This window comes from Dendrobium catenatum, unplaced genomic scaffold (genome assembly GCF_001605985.2).
Source record: "Dendrobium catenatum unplaced genomic scaffold, ASM160598v2 fragScaff_scaffold_716, whole genome shotgun sequence".
Lineage (NCBI taxonomy): Eukaryota > Viridiplantae > Streptophyta > Magnoliopsida > Asparagales > Orchidaceae > Dendrobium > Dendrobium catenatum.
Window position 1 is genome coordinate 5,208,739 of NW_021319178.1, and position 23,027 is coordinate 5,231,765.

At 36.0% G+C, this 23,027-nt stretch overlaps 3 protein-coding genes across 3 annotated transcripts in view; all 3 read right to left on the reverse strand.

The window, feature by feature from the left end:
* Window positions 1–3,524, reverse strand: part of LOC110099496 (short-chain dehydrogenase/reductase family 42E member 1) — a 21,454-nt gene extending 17,930 nt beyond the window's left edge. Inside the window, exon 1 of the mRNA XM_020826675.2 lies at window positions 3,260–3,524. Within this exon, the coding sequence (XP_020682334.1) occupies window positions 3,260–3,449 (190 nt within the window). The 5' untranslated portion in view covers window positions 3,450–3,524. The remainder of the gene's footprint in view (window positions 1–3,259) is intronic.
* Window positions 3,525–6,122: 2,598 nt separating this feature from the next.
* LOC110099487 (VQ motif-containing protein 25-like) lies at window positions 6,123–6,428 on the reverse strand. The gene has a single exon (XM_020826652.2). The coding sequence runs from the start codon at window positions 6,426–6,428 to the stop codon at window positions 6,123–6,125; it is 306 nt and encodes a 101-aa protein (XP_020682311.2).
* Window positions 6,429–8,619: 2,191 nt separating this feature from the next.
* On the reverse strand, window positions 8,620–17,490 carry LOC110099491 (protein unc-13 homolog). Its single transcript, XM_020826664.2, has 5 exons — window positions 16,859–17,490; window positions 13,061–13,927; window positions 11,827–12,282; window positions 10,381–10,570; window positions 8,620–10,069 (listed from the first exon to the last, which is right to left on the reverse strand). The coding sequence occupies exons 1-5, from the start codon at window positions 17,375–17,377 to the stop codon at window positions 9,147–9,149; spliced, it is 2,955 nt and encodes a 984-aa protein (XP_020682323.1). The 5' UTR covers window positions 17,378–17,490; the 3' UTR covers window positions 8,620–9,146.
* Window positions 17,491–23,027: the final 5,537 nt, after the last annotated feature.

A 23,027-nucleotide genomic window follows, 5' to 3' on the forward strand; every position in this document is an offset into this window, starting at 1 on the left:
AGTTGATTGAGCCCAAATCAATCAATTGGGGTTGAAATTGGCTCCGAATTGGGCTCGACCCGAATCGATTTGAGTCGATTTGGGTCCGATTTTGTTCGATTGAGTCAATTTTGCGAAATTGAACTCCGATCGATGCCGAATAGCGTCGAATTGGGTTCGACGACGCTCGACGAGGTTTGATTTATTTTAATTGATTTGATTTAATTTTAATTTAATTAAATTGATTTAATTTAATTAAATTGGAGTTTAATTTGAGTCGATATTGTCTCGACGTTGATCGATCGAGTCGATCGAGCATGGTCGAGACTAGTCGGGCTCGATTGAGGTCGGGCCGATACAGAAATATGCGTCAACAATGCTCTGCATTAAAGGAGTGTTCTCAATGGCCCCCAATCAATGATGGGGGCTTTGGGAGCTTCAAAGGTGAATCCACCAAGTTTTTCCACCATGATGTTGGGAATTGAGGGGTGAGTAAAGAAGCTCTAAGCACAAAAGCAGGCTTGAAAATTTTCATGCATAGCAAGTTTATGTGCATGGGAACATAAGAAAAGAAAAAAAAAGAAAAAATTCTAATACCTCCCAAGTTATATCAAAAGCTACAATAAGATATGGCAATTCCAATACCTCCAAGGTTAAATCAAAGGCTTGATGAAATAATGATATGCAACTTTACGTACATTTTTTACGCCTAGTCCTAGGTTGATGTCATCTTCAACATCTCTACATGCAGCTCCAACACCTACTCTTCAATCGACGCCATCCCATGCACATCTACATACAAATTTGATGCTTGCTCATCATTTCAAATTATCGCCCACATTTCTATATGTAGCTCAAACATCTGCTCTTCAACCAATGGCATCTCCTACATTATGATGAGAGGCTTCATTGTTCGCTCCTCGGCCAATGTTGATGTTCAGGCCTCAATATGCAACTTCTATGTTGGCTCCTTAGTTAGCATCATCGTAAGCATGCTTACAAGAAGCTCTAACACCCTTTCCTTATCCAGCTCTACCGCTTGTAACTCCACTTGCTCCATTGATATTTGCTTCTTAGTTAGTACTCTTGCATTTACTATTATATAGTACTCCATTGCTAGCTCTTTACCCAGCATTATTGTCGTTGCCCTCTTCTTAATTGCTTAAATGGCTTCATGCAACTCTATAACCAACCACATCTTATCAACTCATGCAACGTTTCTATATGCTACCCTTATGGTCAACCTCAACATTTTATTTTAATTTTTTTGTCTTTTGCAAAATTTGTTGAACTTTTTTTTTTTAAGAATTGGGGTTCAAAATAATTCGCTTTGAGATTTGAGGGAATTTTCAAAAATATAGTCCCCACAATTAAGATCTGCAGTCAATATGACTATCATCGGGGTTAGATTATTTGCATCATTCATATTTGCAATTTAATGATTGATTTTTTTTTAATAGTCCCTCCAATTATGATGTACAATAACCAGGGCCATCATAAGGGTTGTTTGTTTGATGGAACTTTATTATATTGAACTTTGTTGACTTTGCCTGGTTGCTTTATAGAGTATCAAGTTCATAGGGCTCAAGTCTTGTCGACACCAATCTTTATCTTTTGATATGGAGGATCTGGTTTAAAATGTGGGACTTATAACCTTATTGTATGGGTAATATGGCCAGCTTGATAAAATAGTCCCATCATATGATAATCATTTTAGTTTAGAAGAGAGTTTGTTGAGTTTTCAAAAATAGTTGCTCACTTTTTAAAAATGGTTGCATGATTATCAAAGCGGAAAAAAAAAAAGAGTTTGTTTTAGTTACAACCAGTGTAAAATTCTCTGACTTTATATTAGAGCACAATGGATATTTTTTTAATTTTAATGCATTTGTATAATTTCCAATGTGCTTTTTGGTGTACTTATATTATGCACTTGCACGTCTTTTATTGCATTTGCATAGTACACTTGCACAACTTTTTATGCCTTTAAAAAAATTCACTTGGGCACTTTTTAAAGCACTTGTATTAATTCCTAGGTATTGCATTTGAGTCCAAGATTGCCTCTTAGAGCACAAATAAGATTTCGAAATCTTGCATTGAATTATTTGTGGAAATATTTCATTTTTTGGATGCACACAAAGTTTTCATTTTAAGCTTAATATTTCACCTTTTATTTGCTTTCATGCACTAGTTCCGCATCCGGTGGCGATGGTTGCAAGATAAGACTTTTTTGCATGTTTAAAGCAGCATGGTTTGTTTACATGTAGTCAAATGTTTACTGAATTATAAGTGTTTAATAAGAAGTCTTTCTACATATAGGCAAGTTGTTGTGTCCCTTGTAAGTGCCAATTATGTGTTCAAATATGTGATGTATCAATAACATCTGGATGGAAAAAAAACTCTAATCCAAAAAAACCCTCCTCTTAAAACTATTGGCATTCTAAATAACATCAAAATTCAAATTTATTAAAAAATCAAAATTGGAAGTTTCCTTTGAATATGCCATCGGCTACTAGTTTGGCTTTTATAAGAGGAGGATTAAGTAGTTTTGAAATAGGACATAACTGAGTACAAATTTGACCGCTAACTAAGTAACGATTAATATAATGAATTACACTACGTAGTTATAGACCAGCTATGCTTACTAAGGGGCTTTTTGACATCCTATTTTTGACAGGATTTAAGCAAGATTTAGTTTAAGTCCTGCCACATAGAATTTTTAGAGATTCTAAATGTTATTGTTTTGATAAAGCTCGTTTACACGCAGTTATTGGTTAAATCCAAGATTTGTCAAACCACACCATTAAGAGGTTTAATGAATTTAATGGATTTAATTATTTCTGCCTCTCATAAATCTAAAGTCTTGAAATATATAATCAAACAATTTATCATGGAATTAACAAGATTTAACGCCTCATATCAAACAGTTTCAGGTTTTAATCCTCTTAAGATTTACTAAACCCTACTTGCGTTAAATATTGTTTTAGCCAAACTGCAGGCATTAATTAATAATTAAGCTATCCTATTAAGATGATCATGGGAGAGATATCTACAATGCGCACTTAAATTAAACTAGGATAGGCGCTTGCGCAGCCTCTCAAAAGAAATTAATCTCATGGTAGCTTAAGCGGGATAAAACAGGCTTAAATTAACTGAACCCATCAAAATGAGCATGCAGGAAACAAGAAACAAGAAGAAGAGAAAAGCAAGCAAGCAAATTAAAATGATCATGCAAGAAAAAAAAAAACAAAAAACAGAAGAGAAAAACAAGCAAGGATAAAACCTCGGATGCAGCGGACGCCATTTTTCTGGAGATGTTGGTACCACGGTGAGTAGGCGCGCGTGTCAACAGACCGCACCTCCGCCGCCCCCCTCTTCAGGAGCTCGAGGCACAAGGCGGATCCGACAAACCCTAACCCTCCCGTCACAACGAATCGATTGCCCTTGATCCCCTCGTTCTCGCGTACAGCCATCCCTCTCAGGTCTCTCTCCCTCGATCCGAAAAAGAGCTGAGTTTCTTCAGTGTTCTAGGACTGGAATTTCCATTTATACGTGCAACTTGACCGCGATTTTTATATATATATATAATTATAATATAAAATTAATCACAAAATCACCTCCCACGTGACCTGCGACCTAGTCCGCTCTCGTCTTCTGGTGCGTACGCGTAGCAAGACGGCGTGCGGCGAGGGTCTCATGCATGCCTCTTGGTGCGTCACCTGGACCGTAGACCCGGACCCACCCACGTGCAGTTCTAATAGAGGAGGTAATTCCTCTTTGGAAAGAAAATAATATGTTAAATTTAAATTTTTATTTTATTTTAAATATATTGTATTATAATTTCATTTCTCTCTCTCTCTTTTAGACAGTAGAAATAATTATAATTTTAAATGAAAAAAATTATGTTAAAGTATTTGATATATTTTATTAGAATTGATATATCATCAAAAAAGTATTTTGACCGGGCACAAATCTCGAGACAAAATCGAACCGGAAATTTCAAAAATTAAATCTGGGATCACCTAGATTCCGATTTCAACAAACTTATAGTCAAACTGAGCGTCAACCCAACAACACCAAATTCGACTCAATCCAAGCCCAAATGAGTCCAAATCAAGGACCCGAAGCATTGGTGGAAACTTCGAACCACAATTTGTATTATCAAACTATTTCTAAACATAATGTTCTTCTAGTTGAATCGATCGGCTCGATGAGACATGTCCAATGAGCCGAAGATCGCCAAATTTCGACATCATTAAGACCTTCAAATGTCTAATAAACGGTCCACGATTAAATGATTTAATATCGGCCGTCCTTCCGAACCACTCTACCTTTACCCTTGATCCTCCTTCTATTTACGGGTCATGCCATCATCAAAAAACTATAAATAGCCCATCATTTCTCTTAAGAGGGGACCCAAGTAAGAAGAAGAAGGAGAAGAGAATAGAAGAAGAATAGAATGGAAGAAACTCCTCGACAAACGACGGACTTCCACGGGACGCCGGAATTATGTCCGACTTCAACGTGACGCCAGAATTCTGTCCAACTTTCAAACAACGCTGAAATTCTGTCTGATCTCCAAGTGACGCCAGAACTCTGCCCCACATTATAACTGGATTTCAATCCATAAGTGATTCATTTAATATGATCATTCTAACTTTTACGGACGAGTCAGCCTTTTGTATCTCAAACAAACACTAGTGAAACTTTTTCAACTGGACGTAAAAATCTTGGTGTTCTTTCATCTTCTATTTGTGTGTTGAATATCCGTACAACGCTAAGATGAATATTTTCTAACTTTATCGCCGCATATATTCTAGCCCGCAACAAGAATGAATTTTAAATTATTAAATTTGTTTTACAATTAATATATTATAAAAATTTTATATATAATATTAATCTCAAAGCAACTTTAATGATTGAGGGGAACATTTATCTTTAGATTTAAGGAAAAAAAAAACAAAACAAAATGAAATAAGATAAAATATTATGAAATATGGATAAAAAAATCATGCCACAGAATCAAAGAGGGCATATATGTAATTATTGAGGTCTTACAATTTTGCAATATCGGGAGATACGACTCTTCACTTCATCGAAGCTCTTGTGATTACTCTCACAAGGGCAAAATAATGGTCCTGTCTCCCCTTTTATGACGATTCTCTCATTAAACTCCAATTCTTTCTATTTCTTATTCGCTTCAAATTTAGGCTTCATTTGAGACTTCTTTCTTACTGCTTCTTAAAACAGTATTTTAGTACAAAAAAATTAATTTTTGTACTATATCACTATTTTTAGAAGTAGTAAGAAAGCCAACCCAAACGGAACTTTAGACTTTTTTTTGGACAACTTTCTTATTGTTTCTTAAAGCAACTATTTAGTACGAAAATAAAATTTTGTACTAGAAAATTAATTTAAAAAATAGTAAGAAAGCCGTCCCAAATAAAACCTTAGTCATATAAAATCCGCAAGTTGATATATAGGCCTTAATAAAATAAAGTAAAATCTCTACATAAACCCACATAAGTTATTTTTTTGCTATTTTATTATTTTAATAAAGGGGAAGTGTGTATGATTAGAAGATTTATATTGAATTAGGGTTGTAAAAAACTCCGCAATCAAAATCATAATGAAATTTACAATAACATCAGTATTGTCATTCGGAGAAATTGGACGAACTTATATAAAACTTTCGTGTATTTCATGCATTGATCTTCTTTCTATTTTATTTACTCTTTATAACTACTATATGTAATTCCAAAAATATTTAAAAATAAAACTTCCATATTATAACTAGAAACATTAGTCACCTCCATCTCTCTTCCATTCCACCACTTAACCCAACTGAAAATAAGAAAATCAAACAAGCAAGCAACATGATCATTACATCAACTAAAACTCTAAGGTTTCGTTTGGGGTGGCTATCTTAATGCTTTCTAAAACAATTTTTTAGCACACAAAAATTCTAGTTCAAGAAATTTTTATATTAAAAAACTGCTTTAGAAAGCAGCAAAAAAGTCAAGCCAAACGAAACTTAAATCTCTCTCCTATATTCATACTAGAAGCTAGACAAGCTCCTCTCCCATTACTCTCAACATAGAAAAGCTCGAGAGATTCTTCAATGGAATCCCACTGTTATTAACCCCTTAGAAGAACAGCTCATCAACATCTCCAAAATCAGTCACTGACCCGCCTGAATTCTTCCTTTCTTCTTCTTCCTCCTCCTTCAGTCTCTCCTTATTCTTCCTCTCAGTTTCCTCTGCCATTAAAGCTACCTGCTGCTGCTGCTTCTTCTTCTTCTTCCTCTCTGGTTTTCCAGTGAGGAGCTGAACAAGCTGGCGGAAGTTGGAGGGATCAGTCTTAATGATCTCTGGAGCAAAAATATGAACTATTCTGATCTTTGGCTTTAAAAGTGTATGAGATTTCTTGCATAGAGTGAGCTTTGAATCCATGAGAAGTAAGAAGAAGAAGAAGAAGAGAATGGGAGTTTAAATAACTGGGACGCAAAGGTTGTTGCAGGCATGGATTGGATGAAGGGGTGGACTGACAGGTGGGCAGAGACGGTGAAGTCAGCGAAGATGAAAGGGAAGGGTTAAGTCAATGGCGATCGAAAAACTTATTTGGGTACTGAAATTTAAGTAGTGGTTTTTTTATTGATTGCATGTTTTTATGGAGGATAAAAAATATAATAAATAGAAGATGAAATTTTACTTATTTTAGAATGTGTTTGGGACGACTGTAATTTTTTGTAAAGTTGATTATAAAGTTGATGCAAAAAATAATTTTTTAGAAAACTGTTATAAATAGCTCTTCCTAATAAAAAATATCGTGAAGGAAATGAAGTTGCGGTTTAAAAAACAAAGAAGTAAAAAAAAACGGTTTCAAAAAAGACTTTAATTTTCAAGTGTATTAATTTTGGTTCATAAATTATTTTTATAATTGTTTGTAAGAACTCTATATTTAGGGGGTTTCAATATTTGATATGACTCGAAAATCCGACTCGAATCTGACCCGAAAATTTCAGGTTAGGGTCAACTCGGACAAGAAAGGGGTCTAGTCCGGGTTCAACAAATTGACTTGTTTAAAAAACCGGGTCAAATTCGAGTTGAGCCGGAAACTCGAAATTGACCGTTTTTTTACCCGGAAACTCGAGATTAGCCTATTTTTTACCCGAAAATTGAGGATTTACCCATTTTTAACCCAAAAACTAATAATTTTGGGTCAGCCCCTGGTTCTTCGTGTCTGGTCGGGTTGACACAAACCAGAATCGAGTCGGATTCGAGTTCGAAAAACTGACCCGTTTTCTAAAACAGGTCGAGTTCAGATTGATCCGAATAGTTCCGCGTCAATTCCGAGTTCGACCCGAGTCCAACCCGTGACCCGAAATTGACACCACCATTTGTGTTACTTATTTAACTAAGATTTTGTTAAAATAAATTGTACACTATTTGTAGAATTAACATTCAATATAAGTAGTCAAAGATCACATTTTATGTTATTATTTTAAGAAAAGTTATAAGTAGCTCATGATTTTGCCCACATATATGGTGGTGGGAAAAAAGCATCTTATTTAAATTTCAGAAGCAATAATACTAAACGAAAGCTGCTGAAATATGTACAAAGCTGCAAAAAGCAATCAAAAGGGCTTTAATTTTATAGGAAAGATTAGCGATGAAAGCTATAAAGAGCCTGCAAAGTTATTGTTTAATCAATCAATCAAGCCAAGAAAATGAAAACAGCTAAACATATGAATAATTCATAAAAAATTATTTGTTAAATTTTATTTTAATTTTAAAAAATCATAAATGATGACTCGTCCATAGTAAGCTTTACTTATGTGACAAGACCAATAAGCCATTCAAAACAAGCACACAGGCACGTGGGCGCGCAAACATGTAGGTTGCCACGACGCGCGCACATACCCACTCATGCACAAACAATCAAGCGGGATCACATGATGGGGAAATTATTTTGCAAGGAGTCCAAACGTAGAGGATCTTCCGGTTGCTGCGTACGCACTGCATATGCACTGCGTACGTACTGCGTATCTGTAGATGCGCGGCAAATAAGCAACAAATCAACAATACTCAGCAAAAACACAGAAAATACTCACTAAATACTTAGCAAATACTCATAACTAATGTTCGGCTTAGCATTTGTTGCGTATCTGCAAATACGCAGTACGTATGCAATAAGTATGCAGTGCGCACGCAACAATCCAAAAGATCCTCTACGTTCGGACTCCGCACAAAATAATTTCCCCATATGATGGCACTTAGATATTATTATCTTTATGTACACACGTGTGCATGCATCTTGATTTATATATATTTATGCACTTGACTATTTACAATTTATTAAAAATTATTCTTCTTGATTAGAGCATTAGTTCTTACTAAACTTTCAAGCTAAGGCTTCGTTAGGGACGACTTTCTTATTGTTTTCTAAGGCAACTTTTTAATAATAAATTTTTTTTTTGAACTACAGATTTTTATACTAGAAAGTTGTTTTAGAAAGCAGCAAGAAAACCGTCCCAAACAAAACCTAAAATGAAGTTGATGTGAATATATGTAAGTCAGGTTTTAGTAGCCATCAATTGAAAAAAAAAAAACGTTTATGAGCAGAAGATCACATTTAGACAAGTAAAAAAAAAAACTTTGGAATCTCCATTTATATTTAACATAAACAATACAAATCAAAATCAATAATATCCAATACTATTCACAGAATTTGAACTAATCTCTCCAAACAAATTAGTAGAGCTGTTCAGAAAATACAAAGACACAGTAAGAAAGTAAAACCAAACCTCATTATCTCCTTGTCTGCCGAAAGAATCACTTTGAATGTTGGTTGGAGAATGAAATAAATAATCCTTAGCTTATATCCCAAGAATTGTCAGCTTGGCCTTTGATCCAACCAATAAAACTTCACACTATATCATGTCATAAATGCCACAGTTTCAATCTGTAAAAACCATATAGATTCAGCAAAATCAGAGCAGAATATAAGAAAGCTATGTTCAAAATTTCAGGATTTGGGATGATTCTTAAAATCTGCACTGAATGTGGCCGGGCATGATGAAGATCAGTCTGCAATCTGCATTAAACCGCAAGCAAACAGAACCTGATCAGTTTCAGAATCAAGCATTACACCATATGCTTATTCTTGGATTACAGTTTCTTTGGCAGATTGTATGTTTTCTTTAGGAACTTGGAAGCAGCTTCGTCGTTCCGGTGGCATAGAACCCGGAGAATGGTATTGGCTTCAGCTGGGCTCCAGTGGCCGGTCGTCGGCGGCATCGGGTACCTTGCTTTTGCAGTAGCGCCATAGGTCTCGGTTATTACTTGTTTAAACCGCAAGATAAGGCTTTCTGTTTCGGCACGAAAAAGCGTCAAAATATTTTTCACTTGGGTTGCAGCCTTCTCAACTAGTTCCAGTGGCAACCCATCCCCATCAGCAAAGTACAGGTCTTTCAGTGCCTTGAAATCCTCTTCTAATATCTGAGAATCTTGGCGTGTAAAAGCTCGAGATGGGCCGCCGGCGAGAAGCACGAGAAGGAATCCATCAAAAGAAGCTTTCATCAGGGCGGTTACGACACGATTTCGAACTCTGTTGTGCACAGTGGTGGATATAGTCTCCAGATTAGGATCAAGCTCTTTCACAAAAGAGTCAATCCTGGAGGAAGAAGTATCTCCAACATACAAGAAATTCCATAGGACATGGCTTAGATTATAGAAAACCATTTTGTATGCTGTTGCCTCGCATAACTGTTGGATTCCTTCCAGGGAAGCAGCGAGAGTGAGCTCAAATTTGTTTTCAAAACCATTTGTGATTCCTGCTTGAGAAGATTCCAGATTTTTAAGACAAGTTGAAATTTTTTTCTCCAGGTTCTGTACTTCTGTATGAATGTGATGGAGCGTGTTCATGCGTACGCAAAACTGTACCAAACTGAATGAGTTTTCGCCATTCAATGTTCCATCCTGTAATTTTCTTCTTTGTAGGATCTGAGATTTATCTTTTTTCTTCCACAATTTAGAAGCAATTTCAACTCTGGTTAGTGCAGGAAGAGGAGGAATGAAGGAATTCCGTGTTCCTGAATTTTAATTCAAGTGGTTAGATTACATTACAGGCTCAGGTTAACGAAAAATTATTAGGTCGGGTCATCGGACGTAGAGATAGATCCGGACACCAATAAAATATTGACATGTGGAATGTATGCGTGTCCGCGAAAGTTTAAGTCAAGCGCGTCAAAAGTGCAGGTAAATTGCAGGTAAAGTGCAGGTAAAAAGCAATCAAAGCGCACCTAAAGCGCAGTCAAAGTGCAGTCCACATGGCAAGTTTTAATTGCATGTCCGGACCTAATAATTTTCCCAGGTTAACAATTTATAGGAGGTTCGAACTTACCACATCCAGCCTTGGTCTTCGCAACATAGTATTGCAGGCATCTATCAAGTCCAACAATCAAATCGGGAAGTAGGGCTGGATGGAATGGAATAGGCAATTGAAAAAATGCATCTAAGGCCTCATCAACCAAGCGAAGAACTTCAACGGAAGAGGGAGCAAAACTCTCTTTGTTTGCCCTTGGATTCCACATCTAAAATATGATAAAGAAAATTTAAGAAAGTTGACAAAAGTATCACCAAGTTAATGAAAGAATCACTACATAAGCTTTCCAACAACAGCTTCTTAGCCTCCATGAAAAGAAGCCCGACCAAACAGGCTCTAAACTAGTGACCATATGACTGAATGTGAAAAAAGAAATAAAAAGACTGTTACTCATAAACAAGTCTTATCACCTAAAACATCACCATTATTTTATCTTAAACCATCATTATTATGATTTTGAACATTAGAGCTCTTAAACATAATTATTTGAATGCATTGGAAACCTCTGATAAGTAGTTAAAATGTTTTTGTTAATTACTTGTACAAAAATCTTATAAAAAGCATTAAAGGTTAGAAACAAAGAATCCCCTCACAGGAGCATATGCATCTTTTGATCATAATATGATGATAATGTCTCATGAGCATCAAAAACGGATCTCAATACTAGCCTTATCCCAACAAGTCAACCTTATGAATCATCCATCTCCATTCATATAGAGTGCTACATTAGGCGATAGCTCTAATTTAATATTATCAAAGCTATAAGATAGGCCCATTCCTTTCTACTTCATAGAGGATATAAACTTTTTTATTAGATGTAAATGAGAATTTGATTCTTAACAAGACACAATGAAAAAAAAAAAGATTAATGTAGTCAACCCAATATAATGGGATAAAGGTTTGATGTTGTTGTTGTTATTGTATAGGATATCTATCAGATTACGAGATTTTAGAAATGCTAAATTGTTTGAAAACGTTCCTTTATAAAAAAGGGGCAGTGAGACTTCAACAGGAGGGACCTACAATAACAGCATCAAGCCTTTGTCCCATTATGTGGGGTCAGCTAGGAGGGACCTATGAGCAATAAAATCCAGAAACAGGAACCAAGATGATCTACGAGTTAAATCTTTGGATTCTATAACATGATCTATGCGACGAAAGTTCTGATGAACTCTCCAACTTATCATTTCATGGGTTAAATGCTCAACAAGAACCATTGCTGATCGCAAGTAGGCAAAATAAGTTAACCCTTTACACCAATCTATCAAAACTTTGGTGGATAAACTCTATTCTGATGATGCTGTTGTAGGGGGTCTTGTTCATAAATACCAATGTTGAAGGATGATAAAAAAAATTTAGCATTTGTTAACATTATTTCATATTTTAAAAGATCAAGATAAAAAATAAAAATGCAACATAATAAAAATAAGAAGAGAAGCCTAGAAGATAACATTGGAATAATACCTCTTGTTGCAAGTTCCTGTCAACCAATTCCCCTAACTTGTCTACTCTTGCTTTTACCCAAGCTTTTGTAAGACTAGAAATAGCAGACTCAGCCTCATATGGAGGCATTTCACGAATGAGTCCTTTTCCACCATCTTCACTATCAACAGAATCTTCAACAGCAATCAGTACAAGGTCCTTCTCTAACTTTTGTGCCGCTTTCAGTACTTGGACAGAATCAAAAGTCAGATCCGTGACACCAGATATAAATTGCTTCAGTTCATTACCATAACAAGAATGAAGAGTGGCAACCGCAACACCAGCAGCCAGGGGATGCCATCTCTTGAATATAGGACTAAAAATCTCTTTCTCTTTTTTCGCTAGGTCGCCTATATCTTTGGCAAGAATGGCGAGAACTGGAAGAGTAGCATTCTGGGTCTTAGATGAACGCCTGATTGAATCTACCTTCTCCATCGTCTAAATATTTAATAAAATAAAGTAAGTAATCAATTAAAAGATATAATTTTCATGATTTATAACACCATTGCTAGAATGAAAGCACTGCAAAATATAAAATAGCATACTTGTAGGTAAGAATCTAGCTATAAAACACTAAAATGGATTAAACACAAGCAGATACAGCGGATAACGCCCTTGTCATAGAGTGTAGGAATTTATATTTGTTAACCTGTGGATTTCTATTACTTATGCACCTAACTTTACTATACTTTTATTGTTATTTTAAATTGTCCTTTCTAATCTAGTTTGTATATGCATGCCAAAGCACAACAACAACTAAGAAATCCTAGAATCTAATCTGGTGAAACATTAATTTTAAAATTAACAAGCTTAACAAATTTTTATTAAACTCCTGCAATTCCCTTTATGTTTCACATCACCTTCGTTATAAGCTTCACGAAAATTGTTGTTCTTTCCAACAAAGCCACAAGGTATACTTTCTTACTTTTTTGCTTTAAGGGAGGTCAATTTATATCCTCCAGAACTAGTAGTACGCAATTTCAATAAAGATGGTCCTACTCAGCAGGTTTGAAAAAGACGAGGTTGTGCATAGATCCTTCACAAAAAATATAGGTAATTTTCTTAAACCTCAGTTAAAATAAGTTCAAACAGCAAGCTTGTTAGAGCTTGCCTCGAGACATATAGCAAAGAAAACTACTCATACAAATTGAACTACATTAAGGCAGTGGAAAGGTCTAAATGGGTTAAGCTATTTTGAAAACAGACTAGGAATCACCTGAGCAAAAGCAGTTCTTAGTGATGAACGAATATAGGTGTCAATTCTACTTCGTGCAACATCAACTTCTTCTCTTCTCCTGCGGCGATACTCATGAGCGATATCATCAACCAGTATCTTGGCGGCAGAAACACCTAAAGAGACAATACATTGCATCAATTCAATGTTACTGGAATTGAAGGTTTCATGGTATGCTAATAGCCTTTTCTCTGCCCATCCCATTATTGAACTCAAAATTGAGCTTAGTATCTTTGAGTAAATAGGATCCTTTGTTGTTTTCGCATCGTTTGCAATCTCCACTAGCAGATTATCTGCTGCAAGCAGAAGATCGCCGTCTGTCTGTCCAGTTGTCACAAAGCAATGAAATAAAAACCACAAAAAACAGAGATTGTGAATCATCTGATTTATTCCAAGAACAACCCAAGTCTTTTTGAATAACTCCAAAACCTCATCAATTTCCTCTACAATGGATCCCTCCCCATAATCAAACAAAGCATCCAATAGCATTTGATATAGGTTTAGATTCAAAGGAGAGCCATCAGCCCAGTGGCAAACATCAGAAGAAAATCCAGGCGTTGTTCTGTAAGCAAGGGACATTACAGCGCTGCGAAGAACCTGCATTGACTCAGAATTCTTTCCAGTGTCAATTGGATTTTCTGAAGCTCCACGTATGATCTGCTTAAGCCTTTGAGAAGCAATATCAGACTTTTCTAATGGTATAAACGGATGCAGGAGTAAACCAGCCTCAAGAACCTTCAAGTTTCTACTCCTCCAAGTTTCATACTCTTGCAGGTCAGGAAAATCTGAAGCTTTGAATTGTTGCAGCAACTCTAAAGGTAAAACAATGGATTCTACACGTCTCCCAAGCTGAAAGAAGAGAAGGAATCATGGTCAGAACATGTATAAGGATTCAGGACAGCTACTTGTAGTCATGTTGCTAGCAACCCTATCCAACCTTACGAATAATAGGAACAGTTGAAAAGAAAATCTACAAATGAACATAAAGACCAGTTATTCTAGATAACCATATAGGTTACATAAGCATGGAAGATTAAGGTTTGTTTCAAATCCCATTCAAAATACAAAATTGACAGCAAAATGATGGCCGTACTAGACAAAAACAATACCAACTAGTTGAGTACTAATGGATAAGAACAAGAGCATTGATGTAGTGAATCAGCATAAGAATTGGATCTAGTAGGAGAACACAAAAATAGAAATCAACTACGAGCTCAAAAGCTTAAAATAACATATATTCTTCATATCTCCCTCCTTGCACCTAACTTAGCTATTTATAAAGCAAACAAAACAATCTAGAAGGAAAAAAGATATACTAGTCCCTAAGCAAACTACAACTAAGATGTTCCACATCATACTCCCTTGTATCAGAAGAGCTCAACTCAGCACCAAGCATTGCTCGTCAAACTAAGGAATTAGGCTCCATTAGCATTGATCTGATGAGTGTTTCAGCCTCTGAAAATAACCCAGCTTTACCAAGTACATCAACCATTTGAACTTGTGGTTCTATCAAATCAAAACACCAACGGCCTTTTCCACCAAGCGAGAGTGAGCACATGTGCTTAAAAGTGAACCAAATGAGACATAATTTGTCTTCAAACCCATTCTCACCGTCTTTTCAAAAAGAACGAAAGCTTCCATATATTGTTCATTATGTGCAAGGTTACTAATCATCGAACTCCAAGTGACAGTATCACAATCGTCAAACCTATCAAACAAAGCAACAAAATCCCCTATACTTCCAAACTTAGTATACAACGTAATCAAATAATTATATGTGTATGTATTTCCATCAGAGCAAGCATCCCAGGTCATATTGGGAGCTTCAAGCTGTCGATTGTCGTGAATATAATAAATAATTGTAATAAGCATCCCAATTTGGGTCCCCATGGCCTAGATTTTATCAAATGGGTTGTGGCCGTCTTATTATCGTTTGTTCCTGTGATTTCAATTACAGAAAGCTTCTCCAAAGGTCTGTCGTAGAAGGAAGCTATGAGATTAGGGATTAACGATCATCGTCAACCGCCCATCTTATTCGGCATCAGTCTTTATCGACCATCCATTTTCTTTGGCTTTGATCATCGTCGCAGGCCATCTTTTTCGACAGTCAATCATTTTTCACAAGCTCCAGGTTCTGATACCAAATGATGTAGTGGATCGACAGAAGAATTGGATCTACTAGAAGAACACCAAAATAGAAAACTAAATACAAGCTCAAAAGCTTAAAATAATATATATTCCCTCCTTACATCTAACTTAGGCATTTATAAAGCAAGTAGAACAATCTAGAAGTCAAAAGAATATACTAGTCCCTAAGCAAACTATATCTAAGATGTTCCACATCAAGCATGATAGGCATTGATGTGTCAGAAACTTTAATCATAAAATTTATGAAAATTAGGAGGCTGGGATGCAAATAAAAGGTAATGAAAACCTTCTAAGCTATACAGATTCAATTTCTTTATGGTCATCAGGTAACAAGAACCAGAAAACACCATCGCACAAACTTCAAATCTAACACATTTGAAATCAATTGGTGCTCAAAGTGAAGATTAATCTATAATTAAATTTAGCATGATTCAATGAATTTTTGAAAATATAATTGCTATGTTTATGTTAGGTGGTTATTCAAACCCACACATAGGGAGATGGCTAAACAAAGAGTTGAAAATAATATGATATGAATTAGTCGGAGGCCATTTACATTATTCTGGTCGCTCATCTTTCTATGTTATTTAAAAGATTTTATTAATTTTGAATAGAAGGATTTTTCCTAAAAGTCTAATGATAATCAATTTTGAGGCTAACCTATAATCAAGCATGCAAATGTTCGAAGCCTATTAGTTTTGGTTTTGTGTGAATGAAAATGCTTGTATGTATAAATCAGAAGGTTTTGAATGCCGTTCAATGTTATGGTGTTAGTTGTTTTATTTCCTAACAAATTTGCATTCAAGATATAAAATTCACCATGTTAATTAATTTAATAATATCAAAGCAGGCAACCATTCCGTACAATAGCTCTAGGCAACAAAGCTACAATTCATATCAACAGTACTGAAAGTGAACATTATAAAGATGATAAACATGACAATTTCTTTTTCTTTTTTTTATAAACATGACAATTTCTTGATTTTGAATAAGGATCTCCATTATAATGCTAATTTCTAATCCCAAATCATTCTACGAGTTATCTTCCAGTATAATAACAACGTGCATTCAACTATTTCTTTCATGACCAACTCGAGAAAAAACTGTAAGAATGAATAAGCTCTTTCCAAAGATAAGAATGACAGATTAGAAAAAAATCTACAGAATATTGATCCATTCAACTTTCATGAAATTTACAAATGAGCTTCACTAGGTCATTATGCACTAATTCCATTCATTTCCAACCACAAAATTAAAAACAAAAGCATTATTCCACACCATCATGACCAGCGAGACACCTAGCCGTAATTACAAAAATAAACACATTGATACGGTCGGTCAAACTCCCCTGGTTCAACGAACATTATAATAACCCAACATATACATTTAAATAAATGCGAAGGTACAACCAACCGATAACAATACCAGCAATAAATCAAAGACATTACAGCTTCAAATTCAACGGCCCAACTATCGAAAAGGAAAATAAGCCATGCTTCGGATGCTTTGGAAATCCCAATGCCAAAAGCTATAATTAAACCCATCTTAACAAAAGGCAAAATCACAAAACTAGTAACAAATTCGAGAAGAGATGAGACTAAATCCTATCGCAAAACCTAAACTCCAGCTCACCTGACTGGCAGAGATTCTCAACAGCCCCCGTCGGATCCGCGAATCCGTCTGCTCCGACACTCCCATCTGCACCCTAATCAACTCTCCCACTGTCGCCGGCTTCTTCACCGTCCTCGATGGACTGCTATCCTTCACTGGGTTTTTCTTCGATGGCTTCAGTCCCAGCGCCTTCTTCATCTTACTGGCCGCCGTCGACGTCAGCGATCTCTGCAACGACGGCGATGGCGACCGTTCAGCTGACGGCGGCGTCGCCGACACCGCCGCCTCCTTCTCCGGCTGAGAAATAAACGTAAGCGGCTTCCCAGTAGTGGTTCGGCACGCGGAGACGAAGATCTCGTACGCGGTCTCACGGAGCTCCGCATCTGACAATTTGCAGCTCAACTCGCCGAAAGGCGAAGGAAGCAACTCCGCCGAACTCGAGCTCATCCCCGACTTCGACAACGATAGACGCAGGGAGTTGCCAGCAGATTCCCTCCTGGAGTGCCCAGGGCTTCCTCTCTCCCTGAGGAGCCGAGCCATTTTCGGGATTTCTCGTCTGCTCCCTTCTCCCTCCAAGGAGAGAGAATGGGGATAGGAAGAAAATGTAGACAGAGAAGGAGTGGAATCACAGCAAAGAGAAGGGGAAGTGAAAAAAGATATAATATGGAATATATTATATATAAATACCATATAAGAATAGAGAAAACCAAAAGAATTGGGTAGAGTCAAATGGATTATAGGCCTTATTGAACTCCGCTCTTTAGTCTCTAAAAGTGAGCACGAGCGGGCTCGCGAGTCATGTGTACTATAAATAGCACGAGCTTGAGCTTCTTGTACTGTAAATGAGCTCGAGCGGGCTCGCGAGTCATGTGTGAGATTTTTAAAATTTAGACATGATTTTTAAAACTCATGTGAGATTTTAAAACTTAAGCGGGATTTTAAAAATTTAGGCGGGATTTACAAAAAAAAGATGCAATGTTTAAAATTTAAATAAAACTTAAGTGATTCTTATTTATTTTTAAAAATATTTAAATTTAATAAACAAAATAAAATTATTTTTTTATTACTTGAGCCGGCTTGCGAGCTCACAAGCCTAGCCGGCTCAAGCTCAAGCTTGACTCGTGAACTCGATAAACTCGGCTCGACTCACTTACACCCCTTTATCAGGCCAAATTTGTAGTTATTATTATTATTTTAAATATAGAAATAATTAAACCTCGATATAATATTTAAATTATTATTATTAAAATTAAGTAAGAGTAATATATTATATTAGTTAGTATTTTAATTAATTATCTTTATATGTATATAATTAATGTTGTTATTCTATGAGAGTTAAATAACTACCTTGATGAATATTTATATAATTAATTTTGAATTATTCATAATAAATTGTTCATTGTTAATTTATGACTAATTATTTGATTGATTATCTAATTAATTATCATTATTGTGGGCTAAAAAATTTGTTGGGATAGAATGAGAATTTTGCGTCATAACTTTGTATGATAATCCAATGTATAAGGTAAATGAAATGTACAAGGATGACACAAAATTTTATGTGAAAAAAAAAAAAAAAAAACTATGGGGCCTTCTTCATCCAAAATGATCATACTATATGAGTGTTGATTACAATGATTTGTAAGGTATTTAATGCAGGAGCTACAATATTACAAGAGTCTCAAGCATGAGACGACAAGATTACGAGATCATACTATATGAGGCCTTCTCCATCAATGATCACAAAATAAACTGATTACACAACTCATACACGCCAATTATAATAGTATGTCATCATTTATAATTATTTATCTATAATTTACAAGACTGGAGGTCAGAGGCCGAAGCTCAAGCGATCTTAGATGGTGAAATCCGACATCCTAAACTTGCAGACGAGGCCTATATCCTTATCTGAAAAGGATAACTCAGAGGTCCGATCGCATGGCTGAGAACCTTTCTCTCGAGATGTCATCTCGACCTCCATTTGTTGGAAGGGGAGAATGCAAGAGAGGAGGCGTGGAGAGGCGTAGTGGTGGGCGGCGACGGAATTAGAAGCATATGAGAGGTACGGACGTAGATGCTTAACATAAGAGGGAGAAGGCAGGCTGCGTAGCGGCAGGTGCCAGAAGAGTTTCTCTATGAGCTTCTTGCTAACCTGCCTCACTCTCTTCTAGGGCAGCCTACCCAGGAATGAAAGGCCCGTGACTAGGGATAGAGGAGTTGCTCCCCTACCCTAAAATTTTGATACTAAAAAGTCACTATAAGTACTAAAAAAATCGTCCCAAACCAAATCTAAGATATAAATATTACCAACCATATATATATATATATATATTGAAAGGTAGAATGGCCTCACATAATTGTTATAGGTAGAAAGTCCTTTTCCTGAATTTTAGCATAATTTTGCCTTTTAGTAGGACAGATACTCATTAGCTGAACTCCTCCATCCACCAAAAATATTGGCGTGTAATTTCCACTTGCCCAAAAATATTATAAAATATTTTTATTTTGTAAGATATTATGGAAATATATTTAGAGAAATATTTTCATGGTATATTTAATTATTTTTTAATGATAACCTTAAATTCTTTTTTATATACTCATATACTAATAATCATAAATAATGATGTTAATTAATGTCTAAATCATATTATAATTTTTTTTAGTTCTTCATTCTTTCTATATCATATTTAATCATATGCACCCAAACTCTAGAATTGGCTTTGTTGTTATAAGAAATAGGCAAATCATGTTTGTCCACATCTAGAAAGTTTTAGCCAAATGTCTATTGTTCTAGTAAGATTCATCAATTTCTTTTTGACTTATCTTATTTATATAGCCAGGTTTTCAACTTATGATATTGTCTGTCATACTGGAAAGATTATTACGTATGATCATCGGACTGTCCGGAGGCCAATCGTGATGCATCACGTCACCCGATACATATTGGTGCACAATATTGATACATAGCGTATTAGTGATGTGCACGCGTACTGATTGATCTCCGGACGGCGTCCAATGACTACACATAATAATTTCGCATCATCATGACACAAATATGATATAAAAATTTTATTTTTTAGTTTACACATATATTATAAACTGGTTGAGTTTTGATATTGTATTCAATCTGCATGATAAACAAGTAGAGTTCATGTTAAATATGTTTGAATCAGGTCAAATTCATACCCGGCCCGATAATCACAAGTTAAGTTGAATGAATGTATCATTGTGAAATTTGAGTCATACTTAACTTATATATGTATGATAATATAGGGGTAAACATGTAATGTTTGGGTCGTAGATTAACTTGAAATATGCCTAATAAACTATTTAGATAGTTATATTTCGACTATTTGGATTTAAATTGAATCTAATTCGACTATATTAAAAGCTTTTTTTTTAAATGTCCTTCAATTTATGTCGTCGTTAAAAGATTGCTTGGCTCATCGCCCCCAACAAGGTTAGCACGTACCATTGCCAATGACCTCATCGCTCAAAATCATTGATCACAATCGACAATGAGACTAATATCCGCTTTCACCACAAATACTAACACCCACCATCACCAACAAAGTCGATATCCCCCTTCTTGATTACTATCCTCCTCGTAATAACCTCGACACTTATTATCGCTAACAAGATCAATAGGGGTGTCAATTCGGGTCAGAGGGTCAAGTTCGGGTCGAATCTGAGTTGAACCTACTCTAAACGGGTCAACTCGAACCCAACCAATTTTTGTAACCGGGTCAGCTTTTCCAACCCGGACTCGACCCGCACGGGTTGTCGGGTTGACACGACTCGACTCAAACTTTTGAAATAAATCTCAAACGCCTGGGTTTCCGGTCGCTACTCCCGGCGGCACAGTGGCAGCGGCAGCATGCGACACAGCGAGCCAGTGACACACTCGATTTTTGGGACGCACCACGCACACAAAGCGACTCAACGCTTTGGACTCACGCGACTTGATGCATCGGGATGCGACTCGACACTTCGAGCGGCAGCACGCGAACTCAGGTTCGACCGGGCACTCGATGCTTTGGGCAAGGCGGGCAGCAGACACATACAGAGGGTTTTCGGGTCATTTTCGGGTTACCGGTCAATCTGAATCCGGCCGTTTCACAAACGGGTTGACCCGAACCCGAATTTTTCTTGGTCAAATTTCGGGTCATGTCGAAAATTGACACCCCTAAAAATCAATACTTGCTATCCTACTCTCTAATCTCCCCTCTTATATAGAAATTAATATATCGAATCACCGTCATCAATACCAAAATTAAAACAAGTCATTGCTATTTCATTAAACAAGACTGCCATTTCATTAAATTATGCTCGCAAGAGGCAGTTTTTCAAAGAAGCCGTTCACACAAACTTTATACATTATTACAAATGCGGTCCCAGAAGCTTAATCAGTTTAGAAAGTCAACAGAACGCGCGTTTTCAATAGATGCAGGGGTTAACTGCCAGCTATTAATTAACCTATTACACCTCACCGACACCGTTTGATTCAGATTAATAAATAGCCAGTCTGGCCATAATAACGCCGCGATTAATTTTAATCGATTCTTTCAAAATATTTAAATATGCAGCCTCCATACACCCAATTGTTTCAGTATTATTTGATAGAATATTTTTAGCATTTTGCGAATTATTTTTAAGTATTATGGGCCCCATAAATAGTACATAAATTTACAGGCTTCATTTGGGATGGCTTTGCTTTCTTGCCGAATCTTAAAACAGCTTTTCAGTACAAAAATTAAAATTAGTATTACTCTTTGATAGTCACAAAAAATGAACATGAATGAGCACAAATCTCGATGCACATTTGTATTAAAAACTTCTGAAATTAAATTTAGGATCATCCAAACTTAGATTTCAACAAAATTCTCGTTGAACTAACCATCTCGACGAGACGAATCCAACGACACTAAAAACGGTTTGGTCCGAGCCCAAGTGAGCCCAAATCAAAGACTGGAAACATAGTTTTGAAGTATTAATTGGACGATCAAATGATCTTCATATATGACATGCCTATAGTTGAATTGAGCGGCTGCACGAGGCGAATTCATCTAACATAAAAGAGTAAGGCATGCATGAAATAGTGAAGATCAAGAGCTATGCTTTAAATTATTAATAATTTGAAAGAAAAGAAGGTTTCAAAAGGTCATCACAGTTATCCAATTTGCCTAAAATTTATTCAGATTGATAAATCAAAAATAATATTTTTTATAAGTAAATGTCTTGACATGTTTTACATTAAAGAAATTCAGTTCACTCTATGTGCATCGATCACATTTTATATTAAGAAAAAAAATCAGAAGGCCATAGGAAAAATATACTCACTTGAGATCTGAGAAATCTCAAACAAATCCTGAATGAGTAACTAAGACATTCAAAATCCGCAGACCAGTGCACTGTCAAGAAAGCTGGAAAAGACCGCAAAAAAGGTAAAATATATCAAATAAGCTTAGTTTTAGTACTAAGGGAGAGGATATACCAGATGATTGGTAACACAAATGCAAATAGTTATTTATAGTTTTATGGAGTTTTGCATTAACTAGTTTAAGATGAGCATTATGTTAGGAAATAGCTATCAAAAACAGAGAAGAAATTCAGCAATCACAGTGGAGATTTTATAAAATCTGTACAAATAATCAAGAAGAAAGCTCTTGAAATTCAATAATAGAAGAAAAGAAACAACCCGATACAACGAATCTTTAATACGAGAGGAAGATTCAGCTCTCAAATCTCTAGCCAATGTCTGGAGCCCAAAACCAACACCTTAATCTTAAGTTTCAGATTTAATTCAAGATAACCCTAACCCTAACAAGAAGAAACTAATTAAAGCAAAATGACAAATTCTTAATCCCTAAACAGCCTCTAATTTGAATTTTCCCTCCAATGCAATGCTTCATTAGTCGTAGGCCGCATCCAATCAGCCCCCCGCCCCTCGGGCCATCCTCCTGTAAATGTGAACCGGTCTAGGATGGACCGGTTCAGCCGGCCCTTGGGCCGGTCTAACACATTACTTGATTTTATTTATGTTATGTCTCATGTGATTTTCAACCCCAGCAGGCCAGCATCACATTCTAGTTAGTAATATAAAACTTCGTTTGGAACAACTTTTTTTCTATTTAAAGTAATTTTTTAGTACGTCCCCAACAAAGCCTAAGGCATGAAAATTGCTTAT